This window comes from Narcine bancroftii, chromosome 9, assembly GCF_036971445.1.
Source record: "Narcine bancroftii isolate sNarBan1 chromosome 9, sNarBan1.hap1, whole genome shotgun sequence".
In the NCBI taxonomy this organism is placed as follows: domain Eukaryota; kingdom Metazoa; phylum Chordata; class Chondrichthyes; order Torpediniformes; family Narcinidae; genus Narcine; species Narcine bancroftii.
In genome coordinates, this window is record NC_091477.1 from 18,471,620 (window position 1) to 18,493,277 (window position 21,658).

General features: G+C 38.0%; 1 protein-coding gene across 1 annotated transcript in view; it reads left to right on the forward strand.

Moving 5' to 3' along the window:
• gabrb2a (gamma-aminobutyric acid type A receptor subunit beta2a) overlaps positions 1 to 19,539 on the forward strand; it is a 102,940-nt gene extending 83,401 nt beyond the window's left edge. Inside the window, exons 6-9 of the mRNA XM_069897759.1 lie at positions 2,255 to 2,392; positions 9,397 to 9,549; positions 17,000 to 17,241; positions 18,993 to 19,539. Coding sequence (XP_069753860.1) covers positions 2,255 to 2,392; positions 9,397 to 9,549; positions 17,000 to 17,241; positions 18,993 to 19,340 — 881 coding nt within the window. The 3' untranslated portion in view covers positions 19,341 to 19,539. The remainder of the gene's footprint in view (positions 1 to 2,254; positions 2,393 to 9,396; positions 9,550 to 16,999; positions 17,242 to 18,992) is intronic.
• The last annotated feature ends 2,119 nt before the right edge of the window (positions 19,540 to 21,658 follow it).

The window sequence follows — 21,658 nt, forward strand, 5'->3', positions numbered from 1 at the left end:
ATGCCCCATATTTTGGATTTTCCCAATATCTTAAGAAAAAAGCCTGATCTATGCTCCTCAGAATCTTAGACTTCTGGGAGAAGAATCCCAGCTTATATAGCCTCTCCTTTAAACTCAAGTGCTCCAATTGTGGTAACATCCATGTGTATCTTTTCTTCAACTTCTCTAATTTAATGACATCCTTCCTATAGCAGAGTGACTAGAGCTGTCCATAATGCTTCAAATGTCCCCTCACCAATATCTTGAACAGTTAAATATGCCATTGGCCAAACCTGACCAATGAAGGCAAGCATGCCAAATGCCACCTTCTCCATTCTGTTTATCTGTAGTCCCTTTTCCACTGGCACTTTGTCCGGGGAATTAACCGGTTAAGGATCCAGTGGAAAAGGAAAACAATCAGTATGCCAGCGTCAAATGACGTCAAATCATGCCGAGGATTGATGGTCTCTACCCATACTCACATCCCCGGGGTCAGCTGATGCCGGCATGCCAATTAAACAAGTGGAAAAAAGACAGCAGAAAGTCACCCGTTTCCATTTGAAGGTCGGCTCTCCTATCCCTGGGAATGAGTTGTTTTCAGTGGAAAAGCAGTCATTGTCCTGGTTAAAGGTGGCCAGTGGAAACAGCACAAATTGCTTCCTATCCCAGTACATTGCACAGCCAATTAACTGGGATGCCAGTGGAAAAAGGGCTTGAGTCATCACTTTCAGGGAACTATGTACCTGTACCCCTTGGTCTCTGTGTTGTACAACACTCTTCAAGGTCCTACCATTTATTGTATTCCACCAAGCCAATTTTGAATGCAGTTGGCTTCCTCACCCTGGATTCCAAGTGATCCAACTGTGCAAGATCTTGTCAAATTCCATGCAGAGTACATCCATTGCTTCACCTTCGTCAGTCCTCTTCATCATCTCTTCAGTAATAATCAGTCCAATTTGTGCACTAAGATGTACTAATTTTTCCCAAATCATGCTTTAGATCCTTTCCCTCAAAACCCCTCCAATAACTTTCCTATTACTAATGTGAGGCTCTCTGGCCTTTAGTTCTCTGTCTTGTCCTCACAGCCCTTGTTAGCCATCCTCCAGTCTTCTGGTTCCTCACCTATGCCTAAAATGATGCAAGTATCTCTGCCATGGCCCATCAGTTTCTTCCTTATCTTTCCACAATGTCTTTGTAATACATTGTAAATACAATGTATTTATCCACCTTATTATGCTTTATGACCACTAGTACCTCTTCTTCCATTCTGTTGATATGTTCTAAGTCATCACTACTCATTAGCCTCAATTCAGTTGCTTCCATGACCCTCTGCACAGTAAATACAAATGAGAAATATTCATTTAAGACATTGCAAATCTAATATGGCTCCACACCTTGATCCTTCAGGGGACCGAGTTAGCCTTTAGCTTTTCAAATACCTGTAGAATCTATTGGGATTCTCCTTAAACTCAATCTGCTAGATCTATCTCATGTCAGAGATTTGATTTGAGGGATTGAAGTAAACCACGTACCCTCAGATTATGCCAATTAAAACATGTTTATTGCTTGTTGACAGTTTGGGGTTAAGTTTCCAAATACAGTATGTCAAATTTAACTACAACCCTTTCCTCCAAATTTCTCCAGAATGTCGTTGAACATTTCATATTTTTTTAGCTTTATTCCTATATATTTCATATAATGATAATGTTTATTGTCATATACATTATACACTGAAATTGTTGCTTGCTGCAACTGAACAGGTGCTTTGTGAAAAGAAAAAGAACTAAAAAAATTGTATAATGCTGATTTCAATTAAATAGACAATAAATTCACAAAAATAGATAATAAATATTCAGTTATCCTGGTACTAAAATGGCTAAGTAATAATGCAGACCTAAGGTGGCAATGGAGAGTCCATGTGTTGGACAACAAGCCTTGAAAACAACACTTGTACTGTTTGACAATGCTAATTAATTGGTTGAGACCAAAAACAAGATATTTATTAAAACACTAGTTCTCACTAATTAGGACAAAGCCAATATGAAAATGTGGTAATGTAATCTGAGGAAAATACTGACGTGTGAATCACAAAATTGCCTTCAGGCAATTGTTGGTGCTTGCTAATGCAAAGGGGTAAACTTTACAAAGTATGCTGAGAATGGATGAGTGGTAATAATGCTTAAAGTTAAATTATGACTCTAAGACTACCTTTATTAGTTGGCTGAACTGATGGATACTTTCCCCAACAATTTACTTTCTGATTTTTTTTTTTCAGATGGTTACACTACAGATGACATTGAATTCTATTGGCGTGGAGGTGACAGAGCTGTGACTGGAGTGGAAAAGATTGAATTACCGCAGTTTTCTATTGTCGATTATCACTTAATTTCCAAGAATGTTGTTTTCTCTACAGGTATTTACCAATAAATATGAATATATACTGTATGTGTGCAATAGAAGGCTATTAACAAATATGATGCCATTAACCCCTTTCACTGGGTAAAACATTTATGATGCAAATAGAATGTGATAAGCCTAGATAATACATGGTCCAAAAAGAGTAGCTTACTCTGAGTTGTAAAAACTAATTTGTTTCAATGTGAATAAATTTATGAAAAGTAGACATTATTGCCTTAATTTGTCAGGGGATTGAATTCAAGATCCATGAGATAATGTGGCAGCTCTACAATACTCTAGTTAGAAAACACTTGGAATATTGTGTTCAGTTCTTGTTGCCTATACAGAAAGGATGTGGAAGCTTTAGAGAGGGTGCAGAGGAGATTTACCAGGATATTATTTGGATTGGAGAAGATGTCTAATGAGGCAAGGTTAACATCTAGGGCTTCTCTTTTTGGAGCAAAGAAAGATGAGAGGAGATTTAATAGAGGTCTACAAGATCATGAGAGGGATAGATAGGATGGTCAGCCAGCAACCTTTTCCTTGGGCAACAGTAGCAAATACCTTTGACGGTGGTGGTGGTGGTGGTGGAAGCTAGTGCAATAGGGAGATTTAAACAACTTGAGCACATAAATGCAAGAAAACTAGAGGGTAGGGAAGGTTTAGACTGTTGAGTAGGTTTAAAAATATAAATCAGCACAACACATAGTGGGCTGAAACACCAGTAATGTTCTATAATTAATGTAACTAGGCAGAAAATAGTCAGAATGAACTCACTGGAAAATTGTGTGTCTCCCTATGACTAGGAATACCATGCTTTATATTACGGTGTTGGACTTCAGGATGCTTTTATTACATTGGTAAATTCTTAGTGCTTTATTTTGCAATTTTACTGAGAGATAATCGTGGACAATTTTCATTTTAGTTTGTATATTTAAGAAAAAGTACACCATTTACTGATTTATTTTTCTTTGGGGCATTTTCTTTCACTTTGAAGAGAGTGAGGTGCTATAAGAAAATAATGAGAGCTCAAGGAACAAGGTGGAACTGGAGTTGTCTTTTCTGGAGTGTAGGAGGCTGGGTGTGACTTTACAGAGGTATATAAAACCATGAGGTGCATGGATAAGGTAAATGGCCATGGTCCTTACCTTCATGTAAGGAAGTCTAAAACTTGAGGGCATTGGTTTCAAGTGAGAGAGAAAACATTTAAAAGGGACTGAGGGGCAGGTTTTGCACTCAGAAGGTCGTAGGTATATGAAACAAACTGCGAGAGGAAGTGGTCAAGGCAGTACAGTAATAATGTTTAAAATGCATTTTGGCAGGTACATGGATAAGAAAAAAATTAGTGGGATATGGGCCAAACAAGAAAATGGAAATATCACAGAAGGACATCTAGATTGGCCTGGATGAATTGAACCAAGGTCCGGTTTCCATGCTGTACCACGAGGGGTGGTACGGTTGACATAGCAGTTAGCACAACGGCTTTACGGTGCTGGGGTTCAAATCCTGTGCTATCTGTAAGGAATTTGTACATTCTCCCTGTGTCTGCATGGGTTTTCCCCTGGGGCTCTGGTTTCCTCCCACTCTTCGAAATATACTGGGATATAGGTTAATTGGGTGGCATGGACTTGTGTGCCAAAATGACCTGTTATAGTTTTGCATGTCTAAATTTAAAATTTAAATTTAAAAAATAAATTAGCTGCTGGATTGTAAACTGGATATCAAAACTCTCTCATAAATAAACTGCACAGAATTCACATTTACAAAAATTGCATTTTGTAAATTCACATTTACAGATTGCGCCACTTAATTCTCGAACCGTCATTCAGAGGTTCGGGCTCTCATGGGAGCGGGTGCCCGGGGCATAATGGGTTGGGAGAAGCAGACTGGTAGTGCAAGGTTGGGCAGTTGCTTTTCCTCTCTCTGAGATGGCAGGTTGACTCGCATTTTCAACTATGGATAATGACATTTGAACTGAACTGAACTGTTGAATTATTAAACTTAATGTTTGAACCAGATTGTTAAATAATTAAACTCACTGTTCGTACAACCCACAAATGACTACAGTGGTGACCCCGACAATCCAAAATAGCCTCTTTTGGATTCCAAAGTGCTGGAAGGAGACAATTAAGGTCTACAGAACATAGTTTCACTCAAACTGCTCACTTTCTGGACATCACAACTGCAAGTATTGTTTGAACAAGCCAAAGCCAAATTCCACATATGCCAGATTACTGCTGACACCACAAAGTACTACTATATAGTCAGTGCACTGGTCAAGGAAACTGCCAGGCACATCATTGATCATCGACCTCCGCCGACAACAAGTACAAAGGGATCAAAGCGCTCCTCAAGCATACATTCAATCTCCCCCTCCACGACAGGGAAGGGAAACTGCTGGACATGGATGGCCTAGGCGACCGCAAGCGTCCATGCTCATGAATGAAATGCCATCCTGATGGATGGACAGAGAACCTGTCTCCTCTTCAAACAGCTTTTCCTCAATCAAATGCCTGAGGACATCCAACTGCTCCTCTTGTATGACAATTTCACTGACCACCCCCCATCCAGTGGCTGGCAGCCCGTGCGGATGCACAATGGAAAGCATCCATCAACCAGGTGGTGGCTGTGCCTCGCCAGGTGATACGGATAGCCCCAGCCTCCACGGGAAGGGCGACAGTGACAATAAGGACAAGAGGTGCTTTTATCACCAAAGATGGGGCTCCGTGGCCACCCAGTGAGAGGATGAAGAGATGCTTGCCTACCATACAGCCATCTCAAACCTAAACTTAGAGGATGTGAGATTTGGGGCTGCTGACTCCACTCTCTACAATGTGTTTACGGGACAGCCAAGACCCATCATTCTTGATACCTGGTGGAGTAGGTTAATGTGGCGGATCGTGCCACTTAGTTCTCGAATTCGGAGGTTTAGGCTCTCACGGGAGAGGGTGCCTGGCACGTGAAGGGATGGGAGAAGTGGACTGGTAGCTTGAGGCTGGGTGATTGCTTTTCCTCTCTCTGAGAGAGCAGGTCAACTCACGTTTTCGACCATGGATGATGACATTTGAACTGAACTGCTGAATTATTAATGTTTGAACCAGAATGTTAAACAATTAAACTCAGTTTGTACAACATACAAATGACTACTGCATAAACATGCAGAATATGCAGAATATGTTTATGATGTGTGCTATTGAAATGTTGTTAGTTGTAAGTAGTATTAAATTGTTAAAAATGTTATATCCTATTTAAAAAATGTCCATGCTGGAGCCTAAAATTCATGAGGGATCATTAAAGCAAAATGCATATCAAAACTGAAATGTTATTTTGTTCTCAACATTTTCTAAGGAATGTTTGATGCATTCATCTTCTGAAGTCTTCTTCACTTCAGACTTTACTATTTCAATGCTTTCATCTAAAGCTCTTTCCAGTTCCATTTACCCTTCATCTCTGTACTCTCAATCTAACAAATGCTAAATTTTAAATTCTCATTTATACTTTTATAGATTTATCCCTCCTTCATTCTCATCTCAATCATACTGCAACCTTTAAGGATAATTTTGCTTTTCCAGCCTGAGCTCTTGTCTCTTCCTAATTTTAATTGCTTTACTGTTTTGATCAGCCTCTTCATCTTACTTGCCAAATTAAGTGGAATTTCTCTCTAACATCTATTTTACAGTAAAATCCCCATTATCTGGCACCTATTGCAGATGCCAGTAATGTAAATTTTCCTTTTCACTGTGATTCACTCTTGTATTGCCTCACTAACACACCTGTATTAAGAATACACCATTTAAAAAGATTTTAAAAAAACAGTACAAAATGTAATTTGATAAAATCAGCATGGTAGACATTAATCGTGTAAAAGTTTACTTTAATCAAGTAATTCCTGTAATTTACAAATTTTAAATTTAAATTTAAACCCCAATTGGTGGTGGTGTAACAGCGTTAGCCACTACGCTAATGTTACTACTGTCATAATTAACCCCCCCTCTCCAATTTACAGATAAAGCCATATTAATATACCTTATACTAATAATGATATAGACTCTTACTAGGCAGGAATGAGGAGACACTTTGGGAAAGTGACCCCAACAGCTTCCTCCTGGTGTTCTGGTCAGGCCCTCAGCTCAGCGTGGCTCACCTCCATGCCAGTGTTCCGGTGAGGCCCTTGATGGAATCCTATTCACCTCCATGCCAGTGTCCCGGTTAGGCCTCGGCGCAATCTGTCTCATCTCCGTGCAAGTATCCCAGTCACCCCTCGGCGCTACCCAACTCACCTTCACATGTGTCTCAGTCAGACCCTCGGCGTACTTTCCTTGCGGTGACAGCCAAACTCATCTCCACTTCAGTGTCCTGGTCAGACCCTTGGCGTAACCTGCCTCACCTCCACACAAGTGTCCTGGTCAGACCCTTGGAACCTCTTCCTTTAAATTTGAACCATATTCAGGAGTGCTGTTACAGTGTTGTGTTAGCTGCCTCACTAACCATGCCACTGTCATAATTAACCCCTTCCCCTTTTTACAGATAAAGCCTTACTAATATACTTAGTAATATGCAAATAAAGATAAAGATTCTTATCAGGCAAGGATAGGGAGATACTTTGGGAGAATCACCCCAGCGGCAACTGGCATCGACTGGCTCTTCATCCTGGGCATCGCCATTTTATTCAAACTGCTGCTGCAGGCAGGGCACAACCGGAGCACTTTGCTGGCTTCTCAAGGGGTTGTGTGTTGCTTTGGAAAACATTTACTTTTACATATTAATTAAAACTTTATTTATTCCTATTTATTTTTAATTTTTTTTTGCTGGTTGGTTGAGTTTCTGGTGGAGTGAGTGCTAGATAATGGGGATTTTACTATATATTCTCTTTTAAGAAGCTCCTTAAAAGCCATCACATGGTCCAAGTTTTCAGTCAAATGTTCCAAATCTTCTGTTGAGAATTTGGTTTGATGCTTCGGAAAATGACCTTTGGGGATTTTATTTTGTTAAATATACCGAGTAAATGCAATTCCTTTCACAATAGCAAACAAATTTGCATGCTAACAGCAATAGACAATAGACAATAGGAGCTGGAGTAGGCCATTTGGCCCGTCGGGCCAGCACCGCCATTTTAGATCATGGCTGATCATTACCATCAGTACCCCTTTCCAGCCTTATCCCCATAACCCTTAACTCCGTTACCCACAAGAGTCTTATCTAACTCTCTTTTGAACATAGTCAGCGAATCCGCCTCTACCACCCTCTGTGACAGAGCATTCCACAGATTCACACTTCTCTGGGTAAAAAAATGCTTTCTCATCTCCGTCCTAAAGGGCCTACCCTGTATTCTTAAACTATGCCCTCTAGTCCTCATCTCCCCCATCATTGGGAACAAGTAATCAGACTTCACCTTGTCCAAAAAAGTGTTTTCTAAATTGTGAAAACTAAGAAACAGGAGAGATCCAAAGTGACTTGAGTGGTTTTCTATGCAGATTAATAAAATGTCATGGAGAAGTTTGTTGGCAAGACTAAGGGAGTTCTAGAGTACAAGGAGGTACAGTATCAGCTATAGTAAACCCCCAGTTAGATAACTACTATAAATAGTTTATAGCATTACTTTCTTTCGGAATGTAGAGTAGTGCAGATTTGTTTAAAAAAAACTAGGATTCTAGAAGTTAAATTACAGGGAGAAATCACCAAAACCAAACTTACATTTTCTAGAATCCAGAGCGTTAAAGAAGGTTTTGAATGTTTTAATTTGTATATAGGGAAAATAGTCCTCAGCCCAATTCATCCGTCCCAACCAAATTGCAATACTGGGCTGTTCCCATTTCCATGCATATGCTCAGAACTCTTTCTATTTGTATACTTGTCCAAATATATTTTAAATGTGGCAACTCTACCCACTTTTATAGCCTCTCGGGAAGCTCATTACAGATACAAACCACCCTCTGAGCAAAAAAGTTGTCTCTCTGGTCCCTCTTAAATTTCTCCCTTCTAACATTAAACATGTGGCTTCTTAATTTAGAATAATCTTCTGGAGGAAACAGTCTGCGAGCATTCACTTTTTCTATTCCTTTCATGATTTCATAAACCTCTATAAATTCATCCCTCAGCCTCCTACACTCCTGGGAACAAAGATCCAGCCTATCTAACCATTCCTTATACCTTGTGTCCTCCAGTCTTGGCAACATCCCCAGTGAACGTCTTGCACATTTTCTAACTCAGTGACATTTAACTGGGCAACCAGAATTGCACATACTACTGCCAAGTGTGCTCTCACCAATGACTTGTACAGCTGTATCTTGCCAACATTTGAACTCGATTCTCTGCCCAATAGAGGTTTAGTTTAAATTTATTGGTCACATTGTACCTGGTGCAGTGAGAAGAGTTCTTGTGCGAACAGACTAATGGGTTATTAATAACATTTGCAAAACCATGTAAAGATCACAATTTACAGTCTCTGACTGGAATGAAAAGAAGTTCAATTTAGCATCAAGCAAGGGCAGCATTGTAGTACAGCTGTATGATTCATTCAGGAGGCCTGATGGTTGTGGGGAAGAAACTGGCAAGTGTGCCAAATGTCTTCTTTACTACCCTGTCCCCTCAGTTGCAAATTTCAGGGAACTATGCACATGCACTCATTGGGTCCCCCTCTTCTACAATAGTACAGGGCCCTACCATTTACTGTATACTGTGCATGCAAAATTGATGGACACAAAACTGGTGGTGAGATAAATGTTGGTTTTCAATCTAAATATTGGATATTTTTGAACAAAATTTTGTAAGGGATTTAAGGAAAAGATAGATACATCAAATTTGGTTACATTATAATCTCTGAAAGGCCGAGTACATTCAAATGACTAAATAATGATGATCATTTTTTTTCCCACACACAACCAGAATTTTCTAGAATAGGTGATAAATAATGAGATTTTATGCGTTTTCTTTTGTTTACTTGTTCAGAAATTAAAAAGAAACCGCTACTTAATTCTGACTTAATATTTTGTTCATGTTGAAAGTATTTCTTTTTTTCAGGTGCTTACCCTAGACTTTCCCTCAGCTTCAAGCTTAAAAGAAACATTGGTTACTTCATTCTGCAAACATATATGCCCTCCATCTTGATCACCATCCTCTCTTGGGTGTCTTTCTGGATTAATTACGACGCATCTGCTGCACGAGTTGCTTTAGGTATGACTGTTTTACTACTTGCAGCTTAGCACACTAAATGTTATTTATTCCTTTCTTCCTGCTTCATTTGAATGATGATTAGGTATAATGTATTAATTTAATAAATTATTTCAATTAGAAATAATTAATAGTCTTCATTGTACAAGCCATGATCCAGTCACATTTGCAACTTTTCACTAACTTAATCTGGTCTAGCATTTTTATATGATGACTGTCTAACCCAGATCTCTAGAAATAAAGCCTGTCATAAGAACCTGCTAATGTATTGTTTTAATTGATAAACTCTGTTCAAACACTCAGAATATTTAATCATTGAATATATTTGTGAATGTTGCAGGCAGAGCTTGCATTTATTGCCCATTTGACTTCTGAATATGATCTGTCCTCTTGAACCACTGCAATCCTTGTGAAGTACGATGGTTTTGTTGGACAGGGAGTTCTAGTATTTGGATTTGGATGGAGTAATGAAAAGAGAATCTTAATATATATTCAGGTCAAGATGATGTCTGACTTGGGAGATATCTTATAGATGGTCGTGTCATCTGCCTTTGCCATCTCAATGGTAAAGACATCATGTTTCAGAGGCGCTTTTGGAATAATCAAGGGAACAAAACTTCATTTTACAGCACAGGGCACTAAGAGTAACTGGTGCAGGTGGAGAATAAAGGAACTTTGTATGTAGGGTGTTGAACTTCATTAGTATTGCAAAAGCTTCAATTTTCCTGGCAAGTGGTGAGTAATTTGTCATGTTGTGTATGTAAATTTTTGTGTGGGTGTCAGGTGACAGGAGCCAAGTCTTCATCACAAGGTAGTTGACCCTACAGTCTAAATGTAGCAGATCCAATTGTGTTTCTGTTAATGGTGACTCCATTAGTTGACATCCACAGAGGATGTGACATCCTGTTTGGCCTATAAAGATGTAGTTGATGCTGTTCTAGTTACCACATTAGGGCAAGTACTCTTGCACAATAGGAATCTGAGGATTTGGCAGACTGCATCATCAAGAATGTGTATGGCTGATTCGGTGCCACTGATGGCAAAGTGGACCTTAGAAAAATACATAATCTAAAATATTACAGTGAATATCTACAGAATAGTTTCTTCCTCTTCTTCACCCTATCCCTCCTCTCCCTCTCCCCTGCCCCACCTTCTTATTTATGTGTCTACCTGATTTTTGGCATACCTGAAGAAGGGCTGAGTCCTAAAACACCAACCATCTATCTTTCCATTGAGCTGCATGACCTGCTGAGCTTCTCTAGCACTTCTGCGCATTGCACTAGGACACCAGCATCTGCAGACTTTTGTTTTCCTTTATCTGTCAAACAGCACCAGGGAGGTCAACATAACATCCTGGATAATTTAAATTACACTAATTAATTACTGCTAATAAATTTAAATCAAATATTGATTGGAATAAGATATAGTTTGTGTAAAAATAATCTTGCAGTTTGCCAAAGTTAGAGATATTGGTGTGGTAGAAGCAATGATTTTCTGTACACGTAAGATTTTAACAAAACTCGTTTACTCCCTGACTTATGTTCAGTTCTACTAGAAATGGAACATGTTTGGGAAAGGGAGTAATTGGCATTTCATTGACTAAAAGTAGGAGAGAGAAGACATGAAGGATCACACAATACATTCTTTACAGTTTTTTCTAAAATATGTTATGAAGCATCTGCAACTATTGTCATTGAGCATGGCAAGGTTTTCTATGACTTCAATGTACACATTTAATGTACACATGTCCACATTGCTTTTGCCACATATTACCCAGATAAACTACAAACAAAAAGGATTCCATTCACTGAATATTCAGGCAATCCCTAGGTTACAGACATCAAACGAACATCCATAAATTCAAAAGTTTGGTGTACATGCATTATTAAGAATGGCAGATACTATTTCCTTCACATACTGGGCGAATGAGAATGCTTGATGGCAACACAACTCAAGCCTCCTGTATGAACATGAGTCATTTTGCAGCATGGTGGTGAATTGCAATGTTTAAAATATTGTATAATTTTTGGAGTATTTTGTAATTACCATGTCTACCAAAAGAAGAAAAGATACATGTGATCATAGTGCATCTAAGACAAGGAAAATCATCTTGATTAAAGTGGATAAGCAATCTGAAAAAGAACAAATACCATCGAAAATTGGCAAATCTGTTCAGTTTGAGTTGTTCATAAGGTTAGTACTTGTAGTAATATAAAGTTTAAATGTAGGCTACCATCATTACAAAGCAGAAAAGTGATTTTAAACAAGAAATTCTACAAATGTTGTGATTGTTGTTCAATACACATTATGACTGGAGAAACTCAGCACGTCATGAGGCATTCTCTATGTGGCAAAGGTACATAACCAACATTTCAGGCTTGAGACTATCAAGGAATGAGCAAATAGCAGACAGGCACCTGAATAAAATAGTGAGTGAGGGAAAGGACAGGGGGAGAAGCACAAGGTCACAAGCAAGAGGTCATAGGTGGATATGGGTGGGACAGCATAAGAGGAGAAAAACTGGGAAGTGATGGGGGAGGGGATAGCTCTCTGAATGTAGAGGGAAAGGGATATGGAGCAGATAGAAAGGAGACAGAGGGATAGGAAAAGATAGAGATAGGGAAGGGGCCCAATGGAAATTGGAGAAGATGATGTTGAATTTATTTTTTTTTTAATTACAGCATGGTAATAGGGCCATTTCAGCCCATGAGACTGTGCCACCCAATTTACACACCCAATACATTTCGAACAGTGGGAGGAAATGAGCCTCTGGGGGAAACTCACACAGACATGGGGAGAACATACAAACCCCCCCCTGTAGACAGCATGGGATTCGAACCCAGTCCTGATTGCTGGCTCTATCAAGGCATTGTGCTAACCACTATGTCAACTGTACTGCCCCAATACCATCTGTTTGGAGAATGCACAAATGGATTATGACTTGGTAGTTAAGATGAATTTGATTTGAAGATCAAAATCAATCCTGAATATCCTTTAGTTTGATAATCATTCAAGAATAAACAATAATAATGAAAGAAGAATTTATTGCAAGTAGGGAATAGTTTAATAGATTTTAACCAAGGGGGTTTAAAGATTAAAGTGATGGGAGCACCAAACGCTGATTATGTTGCAGTGAATGCCTCTCCTAATGCTTTGTCTCAAATAATTAGGGAGGGAGTCATTGTGTCAGACAAGTGTTCAATGCAGATGAATCCAGATTATATTGGAAACTTGACAAGTATATGTGGCATTGAAGGAAAATACTGCTCTTGGACAGAAAGCAGAAAAAGAGAGATTAACCCTATTATTTAATGGAAATGCTGCAGGAGATTGCAAACTTGAGCTTTTGGTTGTTTATTTATCCTATAACAATTGGGCTCCAATGGGATTTTAAATTGATCCGGTCATCTAGAAGCCCAACAAAACAGTTTGGGTGATGTTGGTTTGAAGCCTGTTTATTAACTACAGTAAAACCCCTGGTATCTGGCACCTATGGGGATTGGTAGATGATGGATAAGTGAATTTTCTGGTAAATTAAGATTGATAAACTAATGGTGAAGCTCACCAGTTTTAAATTTCATTACTTTTTCCAGTTTTCTTTATTTGTTTTCCTTCATTACCAGTAGTGTAGTTTAACTTTGGGGTTCCAGCTGCTGATGCTCATGCTCTTAGCAGTGATCATGTTGTTCTTCGTCCAAGGCTTGAATTTCGGAGGGGGCACTTCAGTGAACTGCGATTTGTAGGTTGATTTCCCTCTGATATTGATTGCTTTCTTCGATCTCTTTCTTGGCATCGGTTGCATGCTCCAATGGGCCACACTGCTCAGCAGAACACTCTCTTGGGCTTTGGCACCAAACTGGGCAGTGGGCCACTGTTGACATCCTCACCATGTCCGCCTGAACAATTGAGGGTCCCCAGTTCTTCTCAAGAGCTGCTATCATTACAGGTGTTTCAATGTTGTGGCTGTCGTACACTGAGCAGCTGGACCGATATCAGTGCTTGGCCCCTTTCTTTTATCGCAAATAATTTCCTTTAAACTGTGTGCTTTATTGGCTTGTTATTTTGAATCAGTAATCAAGATCACACAAGATTAGTCTCTAAGCAGTATACAATGCTGTCTTCTTCTCCCCTTCCATTTATGGTACTTGCCAGATCTTTGCTATTGCACACTTCCAATGGCTCAAGTTAAAACATGCTTTGGCTCACCATATTCATCGACAGTTCCTATTCTCCTGTTTTTTATGTTTTACTTATTTATTTTCTGTGATTTATTTGCCAATTGCTTGAGGTTGCTGGTTGCTTGAATTCTGGATAACAGGGGTTTTACTGATTTTGTTCCTGAGATTGAAAGATACAAGCACTTTCCATTCAAGGTTTATTTATTCTCAATAATGCCCCCAAGCATCTTGCATTATTGGATGATTTTTATTCAACGGCAAGGGCCTGTACTTGCCACCAAACACAGAATCTGAATTTATTGTCGTAAACATGTCACAATTTTGTTGTTTTACAGCAGCATTACATTGTAAATTGTAAGATTGCTATAAATTATATTTCAAAAATAAATAACTAGTGAAAGAAAATAGGAGAAAGTGAAGAGGTGTCCAATCGGAAATCAGATGGGAGAGCGGAAAAGCTGTCCTTGTGCCGCTGGGTGCTTGTTTTCAGGCTCCTGTATCTTTTTCCAGATGGTAGCAATGTGAAGAGGGCATGGGTGGTGGGGGGGGGGGGGGGGGGGGGTCCTTGAGAGTAGAGGTTGCTTTCTTTAGACACCACCTCTTGTAGATGTCCTCAATGGATGTCCATGATGTCGCTGGCCAAGTTAACTATTCTGGAATTTTTTTTCCCGTTCTGTACATTGGCACCTCCGTAGCAGACAGTGATGCAACCAGACAGAATTATATTCATAGTACACCTGTAGAAATGTTTGAGGGTCTTTGGTGACCCACCAAATCTCCTTTGGAGGAGAGGTAGTCTTCCTCGCTGCCACATAATTTTTCGCCTCAAAATGCACATAGCCGTGGTTTGGTGACACTGTTCCAGAACCAGTTTCAGCTTTAATGCTATGGAGATACTGTTACCAAAACTGAGTGACATTTGTGTGAGTGTGGACAAATTTTCCCACTTGCTTACGTCTGTAAAAGGAACTCATTTACAACCCAGGGATGGTTTGATGGCTTAGATTTTACTATACATAGTCGTTACCAGATATCCAGGATGCAGCAAGTGAACAGGCGTAAAAACTGTAGAAGCTGGAATCTTGAGTGAACTATAAAATTGTTGAGGAACTCAGCAACCTTGGGTAGAAATGGTCAGTCAACATTTCGGGTCAATAGCTTGTTTTGAAACTAAAGTGAAAGTGGGTGAAATGAGATGTACGATGGGAGAAAGAAGCTGAGGAGGATCCAAGAGGTGATAGGATATTAGAAAGTGGGAAAGGATGAGAGACAGGTAAAGGGAGAGATTACTGGGTAGGGGTGGGGGAGGTTGGAGAGGAAAGTAGGAACAAGACTAGGAGGACAGGCTGCACCTAAACTGGAGAGAGACCAATATCCTGGTGGGCAGGTTTGCTATAGATGTTAGGGAGAGTTTAAACTAGTTTGGCAGGAGGATGGGAACCAGAATGTGAGAGCAAAGAATAGCACTGTAAGTGGAAAGGATGATGCAATGTGTTGTGGGTTTGTGAAGAAGGACAGGCAGACCTTTAGACAGGCACATGGATGAAAGAAAAATAGAGGGTTATGAAGTAGGGAGGGATGGTTTAGGTTTTTTGGGTAGGTATATATAGGTCAACATAACATTGTGGGCTGAAGGGCCTATACTGTGTTGTAATTTTCATGTTCTAGTTGAAGAAGAGATGCAAACAGTGGAACCACACAGGTGGGGGATACCTAAAATTAGAAAAAAAATGTTCTTGCTGTTGAGTTCAAACCTGTCCAGGAGGAATATGATCTGTTGTTCCCCAATTTAAGTTTGGCCTCACCCTGTCAATGTATGAAGTCAAGAACATGCATCTATGTAGTAATGGTTGGGGAATTGAAATAATAAAGAGAAATATAAAGCTCTCGAAACAGATATTTTAGACCAACATATAGAATTTTGTTAATAATATATCAGCTTAACGTCAATTAGTATAATATCTATTCTCTGTTCTACCACAGTTCCTATCTTCCCTCTTTTGCCAAGTATCATAGCATGTGTTTGACCAGAATAGTAGAATAAATGAATCAATATTTCAAAATATTTTAAATCCTATCCAACTGCGGAATAATCAGTCCTGCACATTTTTGGTAGCAACTGCCATTCCTTTGCACTGGAGTGATTTAAGTGCAAACCCTGCAGGCAAGGATCAACATAAAATCTAGTAACTGTTCAGAGAATTGCTTCATATGTAGACAATTAATTTCGAAATAGAGTTTTGTTATTGTTTGCCCACAGACATTTTCTTTTCAAAAGTAAAGTGGAATCCTTTCAAGGTTCAAGAAGTTAGAAGGAAAACGAAAATGTTTTCCATCTCCCAAATGAGCCAATGAAATTATTCCAGGATAATTAAACCTCATCAGCTTTAATGATTTGAGAAGGGCCTCAACTGCCATGAATTCCCTCAATATCTTTCAGAGCTGAGAATGATTAATTTTCAGGGAAAGACCATACCTAGTTCTGGCACTCACTCTTAATTCTAAGTGCTATCCCAAAAACCTGTCCCCAACTAGAAATTCAAGGTCCAAGTGCATTGCTTTGTCCAAGATTACAATTGAACTCTGTTCCATGAAAATCTTAGATCAACTTAGAGGAAAAAGGGAGATTGTATAGATTAATTCTGAGTACTTATAGCTTCTAATTTAAAATGTAAAATAAAAATGTTGAGGAGACTTTTTATTCAGAGAAGAACACAGAATGCTGAAAATATTCGCCAGGATATTGGATTTTTTTTTTGTTGTGGAGAATTAAACAAAGTTCCTGATTGACTCTTGATCAGAATTCTGGTTTCATTTTATTTACTGGGTAACAGTTCCAAGCATTTAACTTCAAAAGCAGTTGTATTCTGTTCTATTTCCATTGTATTAATTATTGTGGGTTTTTTTCTCACCCATGCCGATCTACAGAGTAATTTATCAATCTATTACAATATCGAAATGATACTAATTGAAAAGTACTAACAGTGATGAGATTTTTGGTTAATTAACTCCTTTGAAAATATTACATGGTTTAGAACAATTTATGGTCAAGCTTATAAGAGAATTAATGTCATGGGAAATATATTTCTTGTTGTTAAATTATTTGTATTTTCAAACTATTTTTGCAAATATATAGTTCATAATGTTTTGCGTTTGCTCTCTGTGACTGCATCAGTGACCTAATTTTTAAGTACTGCATATAGCACTATCTGATAGAAGAAAGCAGGTCATAAATGTTGATAACACATTCAGGATTATTACATAATGCTTTACAGGTATTACCACGGTACTTACTATGACTACAATCAATACCCATCTCCGTGAGACTCTTCCAAAGATTCCCTATGTTAAAGCAATTGATATGTACCTGATGTGCTGCTTTGTCTTTGTCTTCTTGGCTCTTCTGGAGTATGCGTTGGTTAACTACATCTTTTTTGGAAGAGGACCACAGCGGCAAAAGAAGATTGCAGAAAAAACAGCAAAAGCCAACAATGAGAAGATGAGAGCAGAATCCAAGGTATTTTCTGGCAGGAAGTTGCCAAATTTAAGTGTTTCAGTGGATGTAATGCTATTAGATATGAATGCTTAAAACTAGTAGTTCTTCCAACAATTGGTCACAACTTGCAGTAGGTCACAAGCTCCATTCAATGTGATAGAGGGTTTGATAAAAGATGGGAATAGATATATTCTGCAGGCACCATTTTCTTCATTGACTGCCATTAGCTTGATTATCATATCCCAAACTGATTACATTTTATTAGCTGAGTATTCCCTGCAATAATCGGTTGGCATTGAATGGGCAGCTGGAAGCTTTTCCAAGGGGAAAACTGTGAGGAAAATGGTCTAGGGTTCACATTAGACTACAAACTTTAGATGGTGCAATTGCTGGGACTGGAGAGTGAGATTGAGTTCTTCAACTTGTAAAGAGGGTTTGGCTACATGGTGAAGAAATGTCAAGGAAGGGGAGAACAATAGATGATGTTGGGAAGAGAAAGAAGTGTGGAGAGGGCCACTAATGAATGAGTTGTGTTATGGGAAGTAGGCACTATGATATGAGAAGGACATGCTGAGGCAGAATGTGCTGTCACAGTGTTACTGCATACAGGAATATGTGCACCAACATACTGATGCCAATTTTCTCTGTTCAGTTTGTGTTTTTTCTTTCTTCTATTTGTACATCCAATTCCTGCAAACCCACAATATTTGCAGGCTTTCATTCATATTTAATTTAATCTTCAACAAAGTTATCACTTGTAATGAAAATTTTGGATTTAGTTAAGTGTTATTGATCATAATAGAGCAAATAAACATTGAAAGACAACTAGTAAACAAAGTAGGTTGCCAGGAACTAGAATAGGAAGCCATCTTATTGTACAATGGGTCAGTGAACCATCGATTTGGGGTCATTACAGAAACATTTTTAAAATTACTTCAAATTACTACCTGGCTCTCAATATGGACAAGACAAAGGTGACGACTGTGGACTTAAGAAGGGCCAGGGATAATTACCCTCTTCTACATATTAATAGCTGAGTAGTGGAGAGGACCAAGTTCCTCAGAGTCCACTTAAGAAGTGACCTGGACACACAACTCCTCACTTGTCAGAAAGACGGAACAGTGACTGCACTTAGAAGGCTGAGGCAGGAAAGGCTACCGGCCACTAATCTATCAACTTTCTACAGGAGGTCAATTGAGAGCATCCTGACAGCTGCATTACAGTGTATGTTTGTATGTGTGATGACTACACACGTGTTTTGCACTCATACAGATGCGTACAGACATCACATGGACTGGAGGGTGTTGCTTTATCAGGTTGTTCTGGTACAATCAGATGACAAACAAACTTAATCTACTCCTTAAAGCATACTTCTTTCACCAAACTTTTGGTCATCTGCCCTCACTACTTTGTCGTTCAACGTCAATTTTGTACTCACTCTATGAAGTATTATTGGATAAATTTTCTTTTAATGACTACACAAAGAAAGTTTTTTTGAATATCAATGAAATATATTTGTTGTAGTATCGGTAACAAGCATACCGTTATTTTCTTTCGCGTGAAGCTAGAATATTACAGCTGTATGTGTATAGTAATATGAGGAAAAAGTTAAAGGTCATCTGTTACTTATGGGAGACTTTTTTTAAATTCTAGTTATTTGAAATCTAATTAAGATTGTAATTATAAGACAATTCAAATAAGCTTTTGAAGTTTCAGGAAAATTATTTGATGAAAAATGTTTCTTAAACTTTTGTATTTTTTTTCACCTCTAGATGGATCCACATGAAAATATTCTTCTGAGCACACTCGAGATTAAGAACGAAATGAGTGCTGCTGAGATCACCATGGGCATTGGTGATCCCAGAAGTACCATGATGTCGTATGACAGTTCTGGTATTCAATACAGGAAGGCAGGATTGTCCAGGCACAATTTTGGTAGGAGCGCCTTGGAACGACATGTAGCCCAAAAGAAGAGCAGGCTACGGAGACGTGCTTCGCAATTGAAAATTAATATCCCAGATTTGACTGATGTGAATGCCATTGACAAGTGGTCACGGATGATATTTCCCCTTGTTTTTGGATTTTTCAATGTAGTCTACTGGCTGTATTATGTGAATTAAGCTGAAGAATGTGTACAGACAGTATCTTTCAACATTTTATTTGTTTTGCAACAAGGTGGAACCATCGTTTTGAATATGAGGTTGTTCAGAACAAATTTTGCATGCACTTTAACTCCTAAATGGCTGGCTCTATTTAATTCTTCATTGATTATGTTAATTGAAACATTTTGCTGTGTCTGTGATTCTCTATCACAATTAAATTACGGAGTAATATTTTTTCTTTTTAGAACATATTTGTCTCAGATCATACTGCACAGTTATCACGTCAAAATGTGTTTATTTTAAATGTATGAATAGATAACATATGTGTTATTTTTAATTTGAGGAAAAACGTCTCTGGATCTTTTAATTATGATTAGACAGTAACTAACAAAGTTTTGTATCATTTTAAACATGTTGAAAACAGTGCTAGTTTGTCAAAACAGTCTTCATACTCAAGACTGAGAGGCAACAATGCATGCAGGGTGATTAAGAGCTGCTATTCATGTAAACAAAGAAAAAATAGCACTTCAAGCTGAGGACATCAGGACACAAAGTTTAAAGTAGACCTTCAAAATAATGTTAGAACTAGCGTTGCAATGCCTCTTACAGATCTTGTAAAATTACATTAAATCCAAATCATAAAGAGATCTCATATTTATACTCACATTGCAGAGCATTTCAAATGGAAATGTTGATTGTGTCAAAGAACATTGCCTTTGCGGAAATTATTATTAATACATTCAAAAAATGGAAATATTTTACACTGACTTTTGAAAAGGTGAAAACCTAATAATGTCTCATGTATACAAAATATCAAATGTAATAGTGAATTCCAAAATAACAAAAGATGGCTGGCCAGTAACTTTTAACTGTTGCAGACTTTTTTACAGCCATTTGCTTGTTAGCACACCACAAAGAAAATCATGCGTGATAAATCATATCTGTTCCATTCTTTGCTAAAAGTAGAAAAGCAAGTCTTAATATCTTTCACCATACTTAACCAGGGAAATCGGAGGAAAATTCTGTTTTATGCATCTATTTGTTGAAAATACTTTGTCCCTATCTTGATCACAAAAAGATGTTTTGATTTCTAACTTGGTAATAGAAAATTTACAAACAGAATCAATAATGGTCGAATTGCCAGGAGCAATGCACTCTAAAAGTTACATCAACCTTGTGTTGTAATAATATTTAATATACCAAAGCATAATAATGTTCCTTAATTTATTTGAATACATTTTGTCTCTTGTATTGAATTGCAGGCAAGACTTATACCCCAGCAATTCCATTGCCCTCCTAAATAGTGCCATGTAATATGCCAAACATAGTTACAGAAGAAAATACTGTATATTTATGACATATGTCAGTGTGAAATGGATTTAAATTGCTTAAAGTTAAATGTATTCCACTTGAGATAATATTCTATTATCACAGAACATTTGTAAGGAGGATTTTCAGTTTAATTTCATGTATTTATCATAAAAATCAGTCTCCTTTAAGCTTTTATAAAAGAATGTGTTAATTTTGTACTGTGTCAAAAGGTTCAGTTTGTAAATCCCATCTGTTGACCAGCAAACAGAATTAAATTAATCCATTGTTATATAGGAATAATAGAAGTGAATTAGACAGGTATTCAAGGTGACATTACCAAGTGCAGAAAATATTTTTGTAGTTGAAATTACAATGCCCACAAGGATTTATGTAGTGCAGTCACATCTAAGTTAAGATCCAGAAAATGAAAACTACTTTTGCTGTGAGACCTGAATTTTGTGTGAAGGTGTTCCATTTTACTCCCTCTTTTGCAGAATTAGAATCCAACTCTATTAAAGGTACCTATTTCTGATTTCGAGGAACATCTGAATTGTGTAGCTGAGCACATCCTATCTGTCTTTTGTTGATCGAGGCATTCGTGCAATAGAAAAAGTCGATGCCTTTCACTGGGCTAGAAGTTTAAATAACTTTCCATGTGTAGTGAAAGTAGGCTGGTGTGCTTCCATCAAATTCTTTATATCTAAATCCACAAAGCAGACATCTTTTAAAAGATAGGATGCAGCTATACATCTGACCACATTAAGTTTAAATTTGCATCAGTTTCCTTTTACCATGTGGAGCCAGCTGTTTAGGTGTAACGTGTTTTAAAAGAGATTGTAAACACACCAATTGCAATGTTTTACACAGCAATTTGTAAATAAATGTAATTTGTGGGCAGGTAGTATATTTTTAGTTATAGTGCAGATCAATCCATAATTTTAATTTTGTTTTAATACTTAAGCAATGCTTTGTATTTTTCTTAGGAAATATTGGAATTGTATAGTAAATGGATTCAATATGGGTAA